At 53.1% G+C, this 16,133-nt stretch overlaps 1 protein-coding gene across 6 annotated transcripts in view; it reads left to right on the top strand.

The window, feature by feature from the left end:
• Positions 1-16,133, top strand: part of EPB41L1 (erythrocyte membrane protein band 4.1 like 1) — a 148,370-nt gene that overhangs the window by 97,026 nt on the left and 35,211 nt on the right. For all 6 annotated transcript variants that reach the window (XM_050917233.1, XM_050917235.1, XM_050917237.1 and 3 more), the window contains 6 exons: positions 1,282-1,446; positions 10,190-10,294; positions 10,412-10,454; positions 12,797-12,872; positions 13,487-13,705; positions 13,954-14,041. In XM_050917233.1, the coding sequence (XP_050773190.1) occupies positions 1,282-1,446; positions 10,190-10,294; positions 10,412-10,454; positions 12,797-12,872; positions 13,487-13,705; positions 13,954-14,041 (696 nt within the window). The remainder of the gene's footprint in view (positions 1-1,281; positions 1,447-10,189; positions 10,295-10,411; positions 10,455-12,796; positions 12,873-13,486; positions 13,706-13,953; positions 14,042-16,133) is intronic.

Below are 16,133 nucleotides of genomic sequence, written 5' to 3'. Positions count from 1 at the left end.
CTCCATACTGCCCTTGTAGGGAGTTCTGGGTGTGCCGGGCTGCTAAGCCTGAGCTTGGTACCCAAAGTTCCAGCAGCATGAGGGTTGTGTCTTTTCAGCTGCTGTGGGGCAGACAGATCTTATCATCTCAGCAGAGGGGTCTGTGGGCCACTCAGTGCATTACTTTGAGGGAGTGTCAGACAGCTGTGACCCAAGCCCCAGGAAGCACTGATTTGCTGGCAGGCATTATTGTGTATCAAGTGCCAGTGGGCTGAGGGCTGCATTCTGATCTCAGCCACACCTGTGTCAATGCACAGTGACCCTGCTGAACTCCATGAGATTACTCTGATCAACACTGGTGTATGGGAGAGATGTCCGGCTCTCCCAGATCTCCACCTTCCTTTTCTTCCTGCAGCCCTACCTTGATTTCTGATGCTCCATGGCATGCAGGAAGACATGGGAAATCTCTTGGAAAATCCAGGGAACAGGCTGTGCACTGAGGGTCTCTCCATGGCAGACCTCAACCCCTGATCTCAGGAGATGCCAGCCAGATTCATCCTTCAGAGGCTGTGCTTCCAATCCCCCAGGCCCAGAGCACAGGCAGGATGAAGCTGGGCTGGCACCCCCTGGCACTATCATGCCATGCTCTGGCTAGCTCATCTCCTGTGAGGGCAGGTGGTTTGAAGAGCTGGATGGCGCTCAGCGCCTGCCTCTTTACAGCCCTCCATTCAGCATAGGCCCCAGGCCTGGAGCTAGGTGGTGATACACGGCAGATAGTTCAGCAACTGGCAGTCTGGTGAAAGAGGGCCAGGCCATGCACGGGGGTGGGAGGTGCTCAAACTGTGGTGGTGAATAGGCTGGGCTTTGAAAATGCCTCTTCTCTGGAATGTGCCAGTGAGAGCCGCAGCCCAGCACCGTGAGGGAAGCAGGGACTCCCATGGTGCTGCCATCCCCTGCTGTGCAGGGAGAGAGGGGTCACTTGTGGTCTCTCCCACCAGCTCCCATTTCACTGAAGGGCCAGGAGGGAGGGATTCCTTCAACCTTTGCCTGGTTTTCCCACCCTCCTCTCTCCCCACAGGGATCCCCCCCATGCCCCTCAGTGCAGGCCAAAGCCAGAGAGGTCTCTTTGTATCAGCCAGTTTGAGGACAACGAGGCTCCTACCCCTTCTGCTCCCCACTAGCCCAGCATGCCTCATCCTGAGATAGCTCCCAAACCCCATGGCTCCCTGGTGGCAGTGCAGGGTACACCAGCCGGACCCCCATGCGGGTGCAGGAGGGTAACACATGTTTCTCATCCCCCAGGGCATGGATTTGGAGGAGAAGGACTACAGCGAAACAGACGGTCTGTCTGAGAAAACCACGCCCAGCAAGACCCAGAAATCCCCCCAGAAAATTGCCAAGAAGCTCAAGAGCGCCACCTGCAGGGTGACCCTGCTCGACGCCTCCGAGTATGAGTGTGAAGTGGAGGTGAGTGACTGGGGTGTGTCACCTTAACCCCGTGTGTCTGTCTGTCACCCCATCTCGCCTCCTTGCCTGGCTCTGCTTGGCCATCATCCCCTTTCTCACCCTTAACAGTGGATAACCAACCACTGGACCAGCTTACCTGGGGCTGTGGGGGATTCTCTGTCACTGGCAAGTTTTAAATGAAGATTGGACACTTTTTTCTCAAAGAGATGCACTAGTTCACACGATTTTAATTCAGGGAAGTCCTAGGTCCTGCATCACACAGGAGCTCAGACTAGACCGTGGGAGCCACATGTGGCTCTTTTACAGTTGAAGTACGGCTTTTGAACCCCCCTACACCCCTCCCCCATTCTCTACCTACCAAACTGGGTGGGGGGCAGTTCAGGACCTCTGCCTTGCTGTAGGGTGGTGAGGTAGGGGCTTCTGCCCAGTGTGGAGGTGGGTCTCAGGGCTTCAGCCGTACAGGGTGTGCCTGCTGGGGCTCGGGGCTTCAGCAGGAGCAGGGCTGAAACTCCAAGCCCTGGCAGGTGCCTCCCAAGGGGCTGGATCCCAACAGGTGCGCCTCGGCTCTCAGACTTCTGAAGATCATTGGATGCACCTTGGCGGGTCAGTAAGTTTGGCCATCCCTGGGCTAGACAATCCCAGCAGGTCATCTTGGCTTTGCAATCTGCGACTCCCTTGGTTTTATAGTGGGAGGCCAACCTGCTTTGGACCAGAGAAATGGGTCTGGCAGCCCAGCGGGAATCAGGTGTGGCCATCCTCACCCCGTAGCTCTGTGAGAGGAGACCAGAGGCTGCGCAGGACAGAGAGGCTGCTCCCTGCTTTCGGCCAGCAGCTGGCTGAATCCAGGGCCTTGCACCTCCAACATGGCAGCAGTTCTCAGGCGAGAGGTATAGACGGGCCCTGGCTTGGGGCCACTCCTCAGGCTGTGTAACAGGGCCAGGCCTTGCTCTGCAGCATGACAGCCTTTGTGGTTTGGGAAGGAGGTGACTGCTGAGCTGCAGCGGGGCCAGTAAAGTGGCCTCCTTCCTCTCACAACACTGCAGTGTCAGATGCACAAATTAATGGCACTCCTGTGGCTGTCAGGGTTGGTATAAAATGAAGACAGACTGGACTAAGAAGAGAAAGAGGGAAAGAGAAACACGTGACAGGCAGGTGCACGTGCTCACAGTCATTCACTTTGGTAGACAGACATGCCTATATGTGCTCTCACACACACACAAAGCTACAGTGAAGGAACATTAGTAAGGTTGCAGAGTCAAACATTCAGAAGTTAGGAAATGCCAGAATTAAGGTTATCTGTGCAGCCTTAATTTGTCTCCTTCACGCAGATGAATTCTGATACAGTCTTGAATGACGTGATCACATCCACAGGACCCCTGCCTCACCCAGTGCACAGAATGGGTGATGCTCACTTAGGCTACCATTTGCACTACAAGCTAGGAGTGTGATTCCCTGTGCATGTACACGGAGTTGAGCTAGTGGGAGAATAAATAACAGTGCCTGCAGTAGCACTGGTAGCAGCAGCCAAGGCATGGCTTTGCCACATATAAACCTGCCTAAACTGGAGGGTATGTACTCAGCGTGGCAGCCATGCCTCCACTGCCGTTACCTGTGCTACTGCGGCTACACTGCTCTTTTAGACTCATGCTAGTTTGATGAGCCCAAAGTGTAGAGGTAGCCTTAGTGAGCAGGTGTTCCATCTTTTGTTTTTTCCTCGTTCTTCAGTGTGTGGCCACAGACCTCACTGACAGCTGCTGTTCCAACCCTGCGCGGAAGCCAGAATTGTTTCCACATGGGCTTTTTTATGCTGCTCATTACTTCACTATCTGAGTGCTTCACAAACATTAATGAATGTATCTTCACAACTCCCCTTTAAAATGAGGGGGGATTATCCTCATTTTATGGATGGGAAATGGAGGCATAAAGAGATTAAAGTCAAAGGTATCCACTCAATTTAGGTGTCCAATTTGAGACACTTGGGACCTGATATTTCAGCATATTTAGCATTCTTCTTCTAGAGCTGATCCCTAGCTGTATTCCACTGTGGGGATGTACGTGCTTTGTGCACCTAGAGGTGGAGTATTTTGAAAGCAGAGTCTGTTGGTCCACATGTGTGCCCTAACAACAGCTGATACAACTTGCAGGGCAATGGCTACTGTCATCATGATATGCAGGGACTCCTGGCTCCATGCTTTGGGGTTTCCCTGGGAGATTCACAACCCCAGTGAGGACCTACCCTTTGAGATTCATCTGTTCAATCCAAAGATGGATGAGTCCTTATGCACTTTAAAGGACTCCAGGGCCACCATCCGCTCCCTGGGAATATACACCTGCCCCAGAGAGAAAATTCCACCAACGATAATACAAGCCTAGACGGATGGCTCAACAGTTCTTCCACCAGAGACCTTATAAGCCATCCCACAGGAGGCAGAGAGCTCAAAAGATCCCCTTCCCCACACCTCTGCAGTGTGTTCCCAGCACTTGGCTAAATGTTATTTTTGATGGGAGCTTGAGAACCACAAACCACGGAGTCCAACACCTCCTGACTACTACACACCCTGTGGTGGTTGTCTAGCACTCTTTATTAACACCTGGAGTACCAGAACAATGGACGGATGGGTGCTCTGCATTGTCCATTCCAGCTGTATGTTAGAGTTTGCATCCCTACCTTCTCCAAAACCCCCTCGCCCACCCTCCCTTGGGGGCCGCTCTCATGAGAACATTCGCAAACAAGAAGCAGAATCTCTCTCACAGCGAGGAGCGAGAGAGTGGGTTCTCTTCAGTGCCAACGGAGGGGTGTTTACTCAACCTCTTTCCTAGTCCCCCAAAAGAAAGGCAGTTGGAGACCCATTCTCGCCCTCGCCATCTCAACCGCTTTGTGCACAAACTACAACTTTTGTAAAGTCACGTTGGCATCTGTAATTCTACCCCTGGAAAAAGACCTGTGGTTTACAGCTCTTGTCATGAAGGACATCTACTTTCATGTAGACGTTCACCCTGCTCATCAACGCTTTCTCAGATTCATAGTCCGCTCTATCCACTTTCAGTACAGAGTGCTCCCTTTCAGCATTGCTCCCACCCGCAGGGTCTTCACTAAGGTGTTCTCTGTCATATTAGCCAGTTATTGTAAGATAAGGAACTTTCTCTTATAAAGCATTTCATGTGTTCAGAGCACAGCTCCCATCAACTCCAGTGACAGTTGTGAATGCTCAGCACTGCTGCAGATCAGACTGCAGACTCTCAATCGGGCATCCAGAAAATAAAGAACACGCAATTAGTGCTCACCCATGAAAAGTTTGGTTTAAGTGACTTGGCTAGCATCACCTGGGAGCTCTGTGGCAGAGGCAGTAATAGAATCCAGTTCTCCAGGGAAGCATTCAACTGCCTTAATTATGAGACCATCTTTTCACTTCCTACAATCTTCTATCTTGTTCGCTACATGCCTTCCAACTTCTGCAGCAAATGAAATGGGTCCTACAGACAGTCTCCTTCACTAATAACCGTGATTCAGGTCCATGGAATGGAGCAGGGATCCTGTGGCCAAAATATGTGATTGTGTAACTGAGGACTATCACTGTGCATGCTCACAATGTCACAGGCCACCTTAATTCTGCCATTTCCTAACTTCTGAGCACTTGACTTTGCAACCTTAGAAATGTTCCTTAAACATAGTTTTTTTGGATGTAGATTTCCTAGGTTTTGCAAAAGGCAAACTGAAAAAAACAGAAATTCCTTCATGTGGTATCGAATTGACACCCACATGGGTCCATCAGCAGGGATCCATCACAGAGATCTCAGCCACTTGAGTAAGTGATAGCAGTGGTAGGTTGTTATCCTGTACGTGGGCCAGCATTAGAGGGGGATAAGACACACACTTTGCCAGTGGGTTTCTCTCGTATTTGCTGAGAGCAGAGGAATAGTAAGACTCAGGAATCTTGGGTTCCATTCCAGGCTCTGGTGGGAAACGTGCTCTGGTGGGCACATACTCTTTTGCCCGTTCCCCTACCCCTCCAAGCTTGACCACTTCTGCCCCATCCCCTCCAACCTGTCCCTGTCTCAGTCTTGTCTCTTCTCTATCCCTGGCTCCTTGTCCCAGTCACATTCTCCTCACCTAGCCAGTCTTATTCCCCACACCTCAGGATTCTCATCCCAGCCCCAATCTCCTTGCCCAGCCAGCTCCAGTTTCCCACTTCCCAGTGCCTCATGGGATATGTCTCTGTTCTTCCCCCTTGCCTCCAGTCACACACCCTCCCCACCCACATTTCCCATCCTCACTGACTTCTAGTCCCAACCTCCCTCCCCAGGCTCCTTGTCTAATCACTGTTCCCTCCACCCCCATTTACGGAAACACATAGAGACCCATGTTTTCACATGTGCAGGTTCACACTCCTACACCCAGAGACGGGCAGACACATGTGCAGGTGCAACCAGAGAGACGTGTGTACGTAGGCACAGATAGACGCACATAGACCCACACTTTAGGAGACATGAGTGTACAGACAGGCATGCCAAGGGACATATTTGCACACCTGCATGCACAGATATGAGCACGCAGGTTTGGGAACAAGCCAGTGACATAGCTCTGTGTCTCATCCCCCATCCTCTGATTTCCCACCTTCAGAGCAGAGCTCTCCCTTGCCAGAAGCCATTTCTGCCTCTTAGCTCAGTAAGGCACCGAGGGCGCTGTGAGCTGTCTGGGTCAATAACAGAAATACACATGCACGTAGACACAGACAAATCCCCAAGTGCGCACATCCACACATACGCACGCACAAGAATAGAGCGAGAAGGCAAGTCTGACTCATGCATTTCTGCATGGGGGCTGCCTGCTATTTGTGTATCATGGCAAAAATGAAGTGTGTGGTGTGTGTGTGTGTGTGTGTGTGTGTGTGTGTGAGAGAGGGGGGGGGAGAGAGAGAGAGAGAGAGAATGAGCCTGTGTCACTGGGATAGCGGCTGGCCTTACTAGAGAGTGAGGGAGTTCTTGCAGCAGGCAGAACAGTGATACTCAGACTGAGACTCGTGAGATGCAAGCGGCTCTTTAACGTGTCCCCTGCAGCTCTTTGCAGCACGTGAAATTAAAACAATGTGATTTCATTATTAGCCAATCTAAGTTATTAACTAGTCAGGATGTGTTTACTATGTTATTAACCAATTGGAGAATACTTGGTCATTCATTTTGTTGTAAGGATAATACTGTAGATAGATGTGTCAAAATAGTAAATGAAACAATGAATTCTCACTACTGTGGCTCTTTTGGGTAATGTTGACCACTAATTTGGCTCCTGAACCATTGAGGACTGAGTATCACTGATGCAGAGTGGGATTAGCTGATCGCAGGGAAGAAAGTGTGGACAAAGCAGAAGTGAAAGTAAACCAGTATGCCATGCCGGACTGGACCGGCTTTCCTGGCAGTGATTTAAAGGGCCCAGGTCTCCAGCCTCCGTGGGGTGGTGGCAGGGCTCCCCTGGTGATTTAAAGGGGCCAGAGCTCCGTGGCAGCCAGAGCCCTGGGCCCTTTAATTTGCCCCTGAGTCCCGGGGCTCCCAGCCGCCTCTGCAGCTGGTAGCTCTGGGGTGATTTAAAGGCCTTGGGGCTCCCAGCCACAGCCGGAGTCCCAGAGCCTTTAAATATTGAAAGATCCTGCCTCTTCTGGTTGAGGCCAGGCCCCCGTCCAGGACTCCGGCATGCTGGTAAGTCCTTTGTTACTTTCACTCCTGGGACAAAGCCATAGGCGCCATCTTTCTTTGATGCTGGTAGGTGCTCAACCCCTGCTCTGCTCCAGGCCCTTTTGAAAGAAATGAAAATTTGTCACTGAAGTTTATGAAACAAATTGAAAAATGTCAATTGGGGTAAAAAAATCATCATTTTGAATTGAACTGAAATGACAAATGTTCAAATGTTTCTATTTTTGTCCCCCACCTCCTCCATGTCCCCCTCCTGTGGAAAAAGGGGATAATAAGAAAAAAAGGAGAGGGGAAAAATTGCCAAATCTGTACAGTGATTTCTTTTTCATTTTAAATCAGATCAAAACAGCAACTGCTGCTGTTTGGAACTGTCCCGAGCAACATAAATTGTGGCATAAAACTGAGTGGTTTTTTGCTGCCCTCCTTGCTCCTCACCTGTTTGGGACAGCAGTCATGAAATTGACCCTTCTTGTTAATGTCATTCAGCTGCTGCTCCACAAGGCTCTGACCAGCAGCAGAGGCAATGGAGCTGCCAGTCTGCAGACTCAGGAAGATGGCACTTAATTGCGTTATACTCTGTTTGTGTCTCGAAGGTTATCTAAGAGCCATGAGGGCTGGAAATGTATAAAAACTGAGATTCTGCAGAAATTGTATCCTCAGTGCCCTGCGCTCATCTGGGAGGCTGTAACTGAATATTTTGAACCCTGGTGCTGGTGGTCTAGAAGCTCAGCAGACAGAGAAGACATCAGTTTGTGTTTATGTCATGGGTCTCAGAGGTCTATATTGCATAAATTAATGTCAGAACCATGGCCTTGAGTTTTCCATAGATGAATGGGAATATTAAAGCCTGTGGCTGGGATTGAGTGGGTGAAGGAATCCGAGTCCGCTTTGTTCCATTGATCTCAACGCTCCAGCAGCCCTGTGCTTTAACTGTCATTTTTAATAACTGCGTTTTTATTTACTGCAGAAACACTGATTCTCGCAAAGCAATAAATAGAATGGATCATTATAGCAACTGAAATAATCTCTCAAAGCAGGAGAGATGAGCTTTTCTGAGCCCTGTCACAGCACATGGATTTCATCGCCCTTCCCGGATGACTCTGATTAATATTTACCCAACAACAGACACAAGCGTGCGCCCACAAATATCTGCATCATATCAGATACATAAGCCGTGTCTTGCTGTTTCCTTATCAGAATACTACTCCTGTATGTAGCTTAGGAAACAGTAGTCTCCTGGTATCTTACTGCCCTTTGTTTCCGCTACTGTTTTGTTTATAGTTGGTGGTGAACTCTGCTCTTACGAGATTCCATTCACTGTGGAGTCAAGTTAAAGTCCTAGATTGTTGCAATCTTTTGTGCTGTGCAAATGGTAATTTTGACTAGTGAGGAACCTCTACTCAGAGAAAAGCCCTTTGGGGAAAAAAGAAATTGCTTTCTTAAAGGGGGGCTTGTGCTGTATTTATGGTTTCTTTCTCTCCCCTTTTCATTCCTCCCTCCCTTCCCCTCCTCCCCTCTGTATGTATATTTTTGCCTTAGTTGTGCATTCTAGACAATACTTATATCCCTTAAAAACAAGCAGGGATCAAACACACAAATCCAATACCCTTTCCTGAACAAATTCTGCTCTGCAGTACTCCTATATCAAAAACGATATAGGAAGAAACAGAAGGACTCCAGAAATGGGAGACTGAACCTATTAGAGGCATAAAAAGATTTCTTTATCAGGAGAGATTGAAAAGATTGGGACTTTAGTTTAGAATCAAGGTAAAAAAGGGAGTACATGATAAAGGTATATAAAAGAATGCGCGGTCTAGAGAAGGGAGATCAAGTGCCCCAATTATCCAGTCTCATATTACAGGGACAAAGAACCACTCAGTGAAATTGGAGGATGACTCATGTAAAGCTGATCAACAGAAATTATTCTTCTATCCACATAATTAGCCTGTGGAACTCTCTGCCACAAGATAGCAAGAGACCAAATGCTTGGTAGGATTCAGATGAAGATGGAACATTTAACTGGATAATGAGAACACCCACTATTACATTAGACAGGAAAAATATAGGAATATAAGCGGTATAAACCTTCCTGCTTCAAGGCGTTAACCAGCCACTAACTGTCTGGGTCAGGAAGGAACTACCCCTGCAGGCAGGCTATTGCAGAATTGTCCACTGTGATTTTTCCTGCACATTCCTCTCAGGTATCTGGTACTGGGCAAAGACAGGCTCCTGGGCTTGCTGGACCACTGCTCAGATCCAGTATAGCAGCTACTCTGCACCTGTGTTGCTTTAAAGTGGGAGGTGTGCCAGCAGCTGGGTAGGTCTCCATCACCCAGATCCTGGCTACATCCCACATTATAGAGTGGTAAACACATACACTGCCCTGTAATGTGGTGCTAGGGCTCTTCTGTGTGCCTGCCCTATTTACCAGTGTGAAAACTCTGCACCAAGCTGCCAGAACTGGTTGTTGCAGGATCAGTTCATCGAATGAATCTGTCCCATGAATATATAGGAGATGGTGCTGGCTCTCTGGGGTTAGGGGATTAGGGAGCTGGGACAGGAATGTCCTGGAGGGAAACCCTAGGGGAGGCTGAGTGCAGGGAGGGAGCTTAGGCTGAGTTTTGTGCTGTTATTGTTTCAGGGTCCCCAGTAAAGCCAAAGCCCAGGAAGAGCGGAGAGGGGGTGCAGGGAGTTGGATACTGACTCAGGATATCCCAGGGGACAGTCTGGAAGGCACATTGTCCTCCTGGGCCAGGGGGAGCATGCCTATAGCCACACCCTCGATGGAACCATTGTCTTTCCCTTCTCCCCAGCCCTCCCTGTCCCCTTTGGGTGACACTCGTGCCCACAGGGGCACTCCCAGGGTGCCGAGCCCAGGCAAGCACCGGCTGTGATTACGCTTGGTTGCTGGGAGGGGAAAGCAAGGGGCAGACACTTCCTGCATCCCCCGGGTCCTGCTTTTGCCTGTGTTCTGATGGGCAGCTGCAGCATGACTGGCCTGGGAAAGGGGGAGGGGGATCCTGGCTCCAACTCCCCTGCCCGGCTGTGTCTCCTGCAGAAACATGCCCGGGGCCAGGTGCTCTTCGACATGGTGTGTGAGCACCTCAACCTTCTGGAGAAGGATTACTTCGGCCTGACGTTTTGTGACTCCGACAGCCAGAAGGTAAGGCTGGGGCACCGAGCCCTTGGTTGGGCCCGTTTGATGCCCTCCTCCCCAGCCCCACCCCACCCTCCAGACCGCAGCCATGACCACTGGTTGTGTCATTTCTTGTTGTTTCAGAACTGGCTGGATCCTTCCAAGGAAATCAAAAAGCAGATCCGCAGTAAGTCGCCAGGGCCAGATTAACAATATGTGGGCCTGGCACCAAACATATTTGTGGGCCCCCATAGGGGCAATGGAGCATGGCACGGGGAGGTCAGTGCCCAGAGCAAGGGGCCAGCCAGGGGCAATGGGGCATGGCAGGAGCAACTCTGCCCAGCCCAGTGTGAGAGCACTATTTACAAACTGGCAGTTGCCAGACGCACAGTGGCCTGCCCAGCCCTGTGCTGCCAACATGCTCCTTCCCCTTAGGGGTTGGCCTATGCCACACCACACAGCCCCTCTCCACCCAAAACCCCATAGGTTCCGACTCTGTGAGTGCTCCAGGGCTGGAGCACCCACAGAAAAAAAATAGTGTGTGCTCAGCACCCACTGGCAGCCCCGCTGATCAGATCCTCTCCCCAGTGCCTCCCGCCTGCAACTGATCAGCTGTTCAGCAGTGGGCAGAAGGCAGTGTGGGGGAGGGGAGGAGAAGGGGCAGGAAGAAGTGGGGGCACTCTGGGCAGGGTGTGGAATGGGGCAGGAAGAGGCAGGGGTGGAGTGGGGGCAGGAAGAGGTGGGTGGCAGGGCCTTGAGGGAAAGGGTGAAGTGGGGATGATGCTTGGGACAGAGATGGGGTCAAGCACCTGTGGGGAAATCAGAAATTCAGCACTTCTGCAACACCTTCCCTCTGACTCCGTATACCCAGAGCCTCCCCAGGATCCCCTCACAAATGCAGAGAACCCTGCAGGATGAGACAAGCAAATGGTGGGCGGGAGGAAGCCAGCAAGCAGAGCAGGTCGGGGCCCCTTCTGAGCATGGGCCCGGCTCCGTGGTGCGACTGGCACCATTGTAAACCCAGTCGCTGCTCTGAGTTGTTACCTCCCCATTCTGGTTACCCAGTGGGAACTTCGTCCCCTTGGTGCAGCCCACGGGGGGCAAGAGAAGCAAGGGGAAAGGTGGAAAAAGAGCCTGATTCGCAGAGATGCCAAGCGCCTGGAGTTCCCCTGGAGTTGGATGTGAGCTGTAGATGCTGCTCAGCTCCTCTGAAAACCGGGCCACTGGCATCCGGTCAGGGACAGCTGGAGAATGCATGGCTGGTGCTGTGTGCACCACTGGCAGAAGGGGCAGACTGGCATCCAGAGCAGAGCTCCGGTAGCCGATGGATCACGTGTGCCACCGCTCCTGTGGAGGACCTTTCTTATGGCAACTGTCTGGATGGCTTTGCTGCTCCTTCATCCTGCAGTGAACACACAGCTGGGCATCTCTGTGGAGCTTGGCGGGCCCTGTTCTCCCCTCACTCACACCGTTGTCAGTCAGGAGCCACTCCCCGAAGTCACTGGGTGGTGCTGGCATGAAGCTGTTGTGAGATGGGGAATCAGACCTTGTGTCTGCACCTCTTGCGGCTGTGTCGGGGCGATGCCCCTTGGCTTGGGAGAGGGTGCAGTGAATCAAGGGGGTGATATCTGCTCCTTCTGCTGAGGGTGTGTGGCTGCCTTCTGCTGCTGAGGTGTGCAGGCCCTGGGGCTCCTTGGCGGCAGGATTCCCAGCTACCATAAAATGCCCACGAGTCATTAGAATTACCCACAGTGCAATGGGGGGCGGCAGTGGGGATCCCCATCCTTATCCCCTTATCCTTAGGATCCACCCAGCTGCTAACAGACATCCTTGTGACAGTCCCTGCTCCCTCGGAGAATGGGTGGGCAGGGGCTGGATTGATGTGATGCCCGGAGGGGGCTCCGGTTCTGCCTCGCTGGGCAATCAGGAGAACCCGGGCTGGCTGGAAGTGAGTTCCTGGGCTGACAGAGCAAGATGGGGGCTGGTCAGCTGGAGGAGGAGCAGGAGATCCTGGACTGGCTGAGGGGGTGGGGGGGTGGCAGAGTAGGCCAGCAGGCTGGTTAGCTGGGCTGGGCTGGGCAATGGCTTGCAGAGACATTGCAGGGTGTGGGGGAGGCCCTCACCAATAGTGGACCTCAGGGAACCTTGCTGGGAAATGCAGGGCTTGTTGCTGTGGAGACAGGAAGAGATGGTGTCCCTGTATGGTGGAAGATGGGCAGGTCTCATCTGGGCCAGTGATGCTCTCAGCTGGACAGACGGCGGTAGGGTCTGCAGGAAGCATAGTCTGCAGATCCCCTGAGCAATCCATGGTCAGCGGGTTAATCTCTCTGGGCGCTTGGGTAGCAACCAAGGGGAATCGCCTCATCTGTCTGTCTGCCCCGGGGCCCCTGGGGGTTGAGAAGGGGTGGGACACAGGCATGGGCTCCCTACACTGAGCCCAGGCTGGGGAGCGGGTGCCCTCGGGGAGGTCATGTCCTAGGCACATGGGGAACATGCTCCCCCTTATCCTCTCTCTCTTCTTCACCCTAGGTGGCCCCTGGAACTTTGCTTTCACTGTTAAATTCTACCCACCCGACCCTGCCCAACTCACAGAGGACATCACAAGGTGAGGGGCCATGGGGCACTCGGTACGCTGCCCTGCCCCAGGGCTCTTCCTCCCCTCCCTGACAGACAGCATCTGTCCAGAGAGCCAGTGGCACGATGGATGGGACCGTGTGTGTGTTAACAGCCACCTGTGTGTAGGACTTGGCCACCTGTGTGTGTTGGTTGGGTCAGGGAGGGGACTGGCCCAGTGTGTAGTGTGGTGGAGTGCAGGAGGTGTGCATGCATGGGTGGGTTGTGACTGTGTTCCTCTGGGTGTGTTGTGGGTGGGCAGGCCTGGGGCTGTGGGCAATGGGGTCAATCCTGTGTATGGGGCGGAGTGTCCATCCCTGGCAGAGGGCGAGGGATCCATCCTGAGTGCAGGGGCATTAGGCGAGGGACTCATCCTGAGTGTGGGGCGAGGGGTTGCTCCTGGTCACAGGGTCACAGTGTCGGCTTTAACTGTTGTTGGCTGTGCACCCCATGTACATGTACATGTACCCTACCCCAGTGACCATCTCCCTGTGATGGGTGGACCACTGTGCCATTTAGAATCTGCCTGGCCCCCCGGAGAGCTCACCAGGGTATTTCCCTTTGTCCTCACCCCATCTCACCAGCCGCCCGTCCTTTCCCCCCCAGATACTACCTGTGTCTGCAGCTGCGGGCTGACATCATCACGGGCCGGCTGCCGTGCTCCTTCGTCACACATGCCCTGCTTGGCTCCTACGCTGTACAGGCCGAGCTGGGAGACTACGATGCTGAGGAGCATGTCGGCAACTATGTCAGCGAGCTGCACTTCGCACCCAACCAGACCAGGGAACTGGAGGAGCGCATCATGGAGCTGCACAAGACCTACAGGTTGGGCTCCCCACCAGCTTGGCCATTCCTCTCTTCTTGTGGGCAGGCATCCAAATGGCTGCGCCCCGCCAGGCGCTGGGAGGGAGCCCTGGTGCTGGCCTGGGTTCCTTGTTAATAGCATCCCAGTGCTCATCTCCTGAGCAATTCCCCCTGACCAGACCCCTGAACCTCCCCATGCCTGCAGGGAGCAGCTGGCAGCAGTGGGGTGGTTCTAATCAGTCTCTCTTTGCACCTCGTCTCCTTCCCAGGGGCATGACGCCGGGCGAAGCGGAGATCCACTTCCTCGAGAATGCCAAGAAGCTCTCAATGTACGGAGTCGACCTGCACCACGCCAAGGTACTGAGCCCCTGGAATCAGGGCACAGGAGCACAGGAGACCTCTCTGCACTTCTCCTCAGAGCTCCTCACTCCCCTGCCTGGCTCCTTTTCTCCCCCTGTCTCACACATTCTGGATATATCTATGCTGCAGTCAGGAGGTGTGATTGCAGCGGTTGCAGACAGATCCAAGCTAGCACTGGTCTAGCTAGCCCCGCCATCCCAGGAATCTCCATACACACCTGAGCAGCCAGCCTGTGCTGCTGCCCATGCTGCCAAGGCTTCACCGCTGTTGTTACTGAAGCTAGCTTTGATCTAGCTAGCGTGAGGTATGCCTAGATGTGTGGCAGTCCCACTCCCGATTGCAATGGGGACATCCCTCTGTCCCTCATGTCCTCTCTCTGTCTCTCCCCCGCCGACCCTTGTCCCTGGCGGATGTCTCTGGACAACATGATGTCCCTATGCCCCTGGTGCCAAGGATCCCAGTGGTTTTCCATTCTCAGGAGGTGACGGCACAGAGAAGTTTGCCGTTTGTCTCATCCAAGCTGGGACAAGCAGAACTAGAGTCCTGGTGCACTCGCGTGGGGCCTCTCTGCCCTGTCGTCCGGGACTGGAGTGCATCTAGGAGACGCTGTCAGTCCCAAAATGTGACCCATCCACCAGGGCCTGTGCTCCCTCCCTGCCCACCCTGATCCTCTGAGCCAGCAGGACAGAGCAAGCTGGCCAGTTTGGGGATGCTGTTTATTGCAGCGCATGCTACAGGCAGCAGCTGGCACGCCAGTCCCATGTCAAGCCACTAGGCCTGTCCAAAAGTGAGGCAGGGAAACGTCTGCCCTGCTCACAAGAGCACAACAGGCCAGGGGCAGCATTGTCGTTTTCACCCAGGGTAACGTGTTTGTATCCAACCCAGGCTGGTAATGGCTGATAGTGGTTACCAGCCTATACAATGGAGTGGGTGGGTCTCAGTCCAGTTCACAGTTGACAAGTGCCCACATCACAACTGGGGCTAATTACAACCCCTTGTTAGGCACCTCAGCAGAGGGGCCAAGGGCTGATTAGGCCTTGCTGACTGAACTAGCTCCTCTTGGACCCCTGCAGAGCAGGCAGGAGGTCCAGGGAAGAGCAGCGTGGGAAGCTGACCCTGTGTTGTCTGACGAGACAGACAACCACTGGCCAGCGTTACCACTGTCCCTCTGTGGGCACAGCCTTGCCTCTGGGCGCACTCAGCTGTGAGTCCTGCTGACCAAACTTTCTGCTCCTGCCGGCAAAGTGAAACCAGCTCCCCGGGCAACGTTTGTCCCTGCCACCAAGTACAGTTCTACCGGCGCAAGGCATATATGGACACCGAAGTGCCTGAGCCGGTATAAACAGTTCTCCAGCAACAAGTCTACAGCGCACCTGGTGCTGCAGCAGTGACCTCTCTGCTTGCCAGGAGGCTCACAGTGCAGGGAAGCCTGACCCCCCATTTAAAATCCCCAGCGTGTTTTAGAAAGGCCTCTTTCTCTGCCATCTCTGCAAGTTCACCTGGACAAGCCTGGCTCCGGCTCCAGCTCCAGTTGCTGTATGGTCCAGGAGCCAGGTCCAAAGGTCTCCTCAGCTTGTGGGGGGGAGAAATGCAGAGCACAGCTGTGGCATTCCCACAGGATTACAGATATGTGCTCTGCCCTTGCAAAGGCCATGGAGAATCTAAGGCTCAGCAGGGTCAAGGGCCGATTCCAGGCAAAGGGGAAGTTGCTGTGGCAGGCATACCAGAAGATGAAGGAGCCCAACTTCCAGCCGGGGGCTGCCCCCAAGACCTGCCCCTATTGTGGCCAGCTTGATGGCATCTGAGCCAGGATCCCATTTCCACCCTGAGAGTTACTGTGGATACCTCGTATAGACAAGGCCTTGGGCTCCTTAGTGATTTAGGTGCTTCTGAAAACCTCACCTGGTCAGTAAGTTGTAGATAGGGCCCCATTTTGCTGGCTGAGCTGGGGCATGGTTCTGTCTCTCCACCCCAGAGGTTGCCCTGGAGCTCAAAGCCATGAGAAGATGGAATTGCCCTTTTAAGGGTGGGAAACCCCCTCAAAAGAGCACAGGTGTCTCGCAACTGTGAACGGCAGCCACAGTGTTTC

This window comes from Gopherus flavomarginatus, chromosome 11 (genome assembly GCF_025201925.1).
Source record: "Gopherus flavomarginatus isolate rGopFla2 chromosome 11, rGopFla2.mat.asm, whole genome shotgun sequence".
Lineage (NCBI taxonomy): Eukaryota > Metazoa > Chordata > Testudines > Testudinidae > Gopherus > Gopherus flavomarginatus.
The sequence above is the reverse complement of the archived record's forward strand: the minus strand, read 5'-3'. Positions and strand labels throughout refer to the sequence as shown.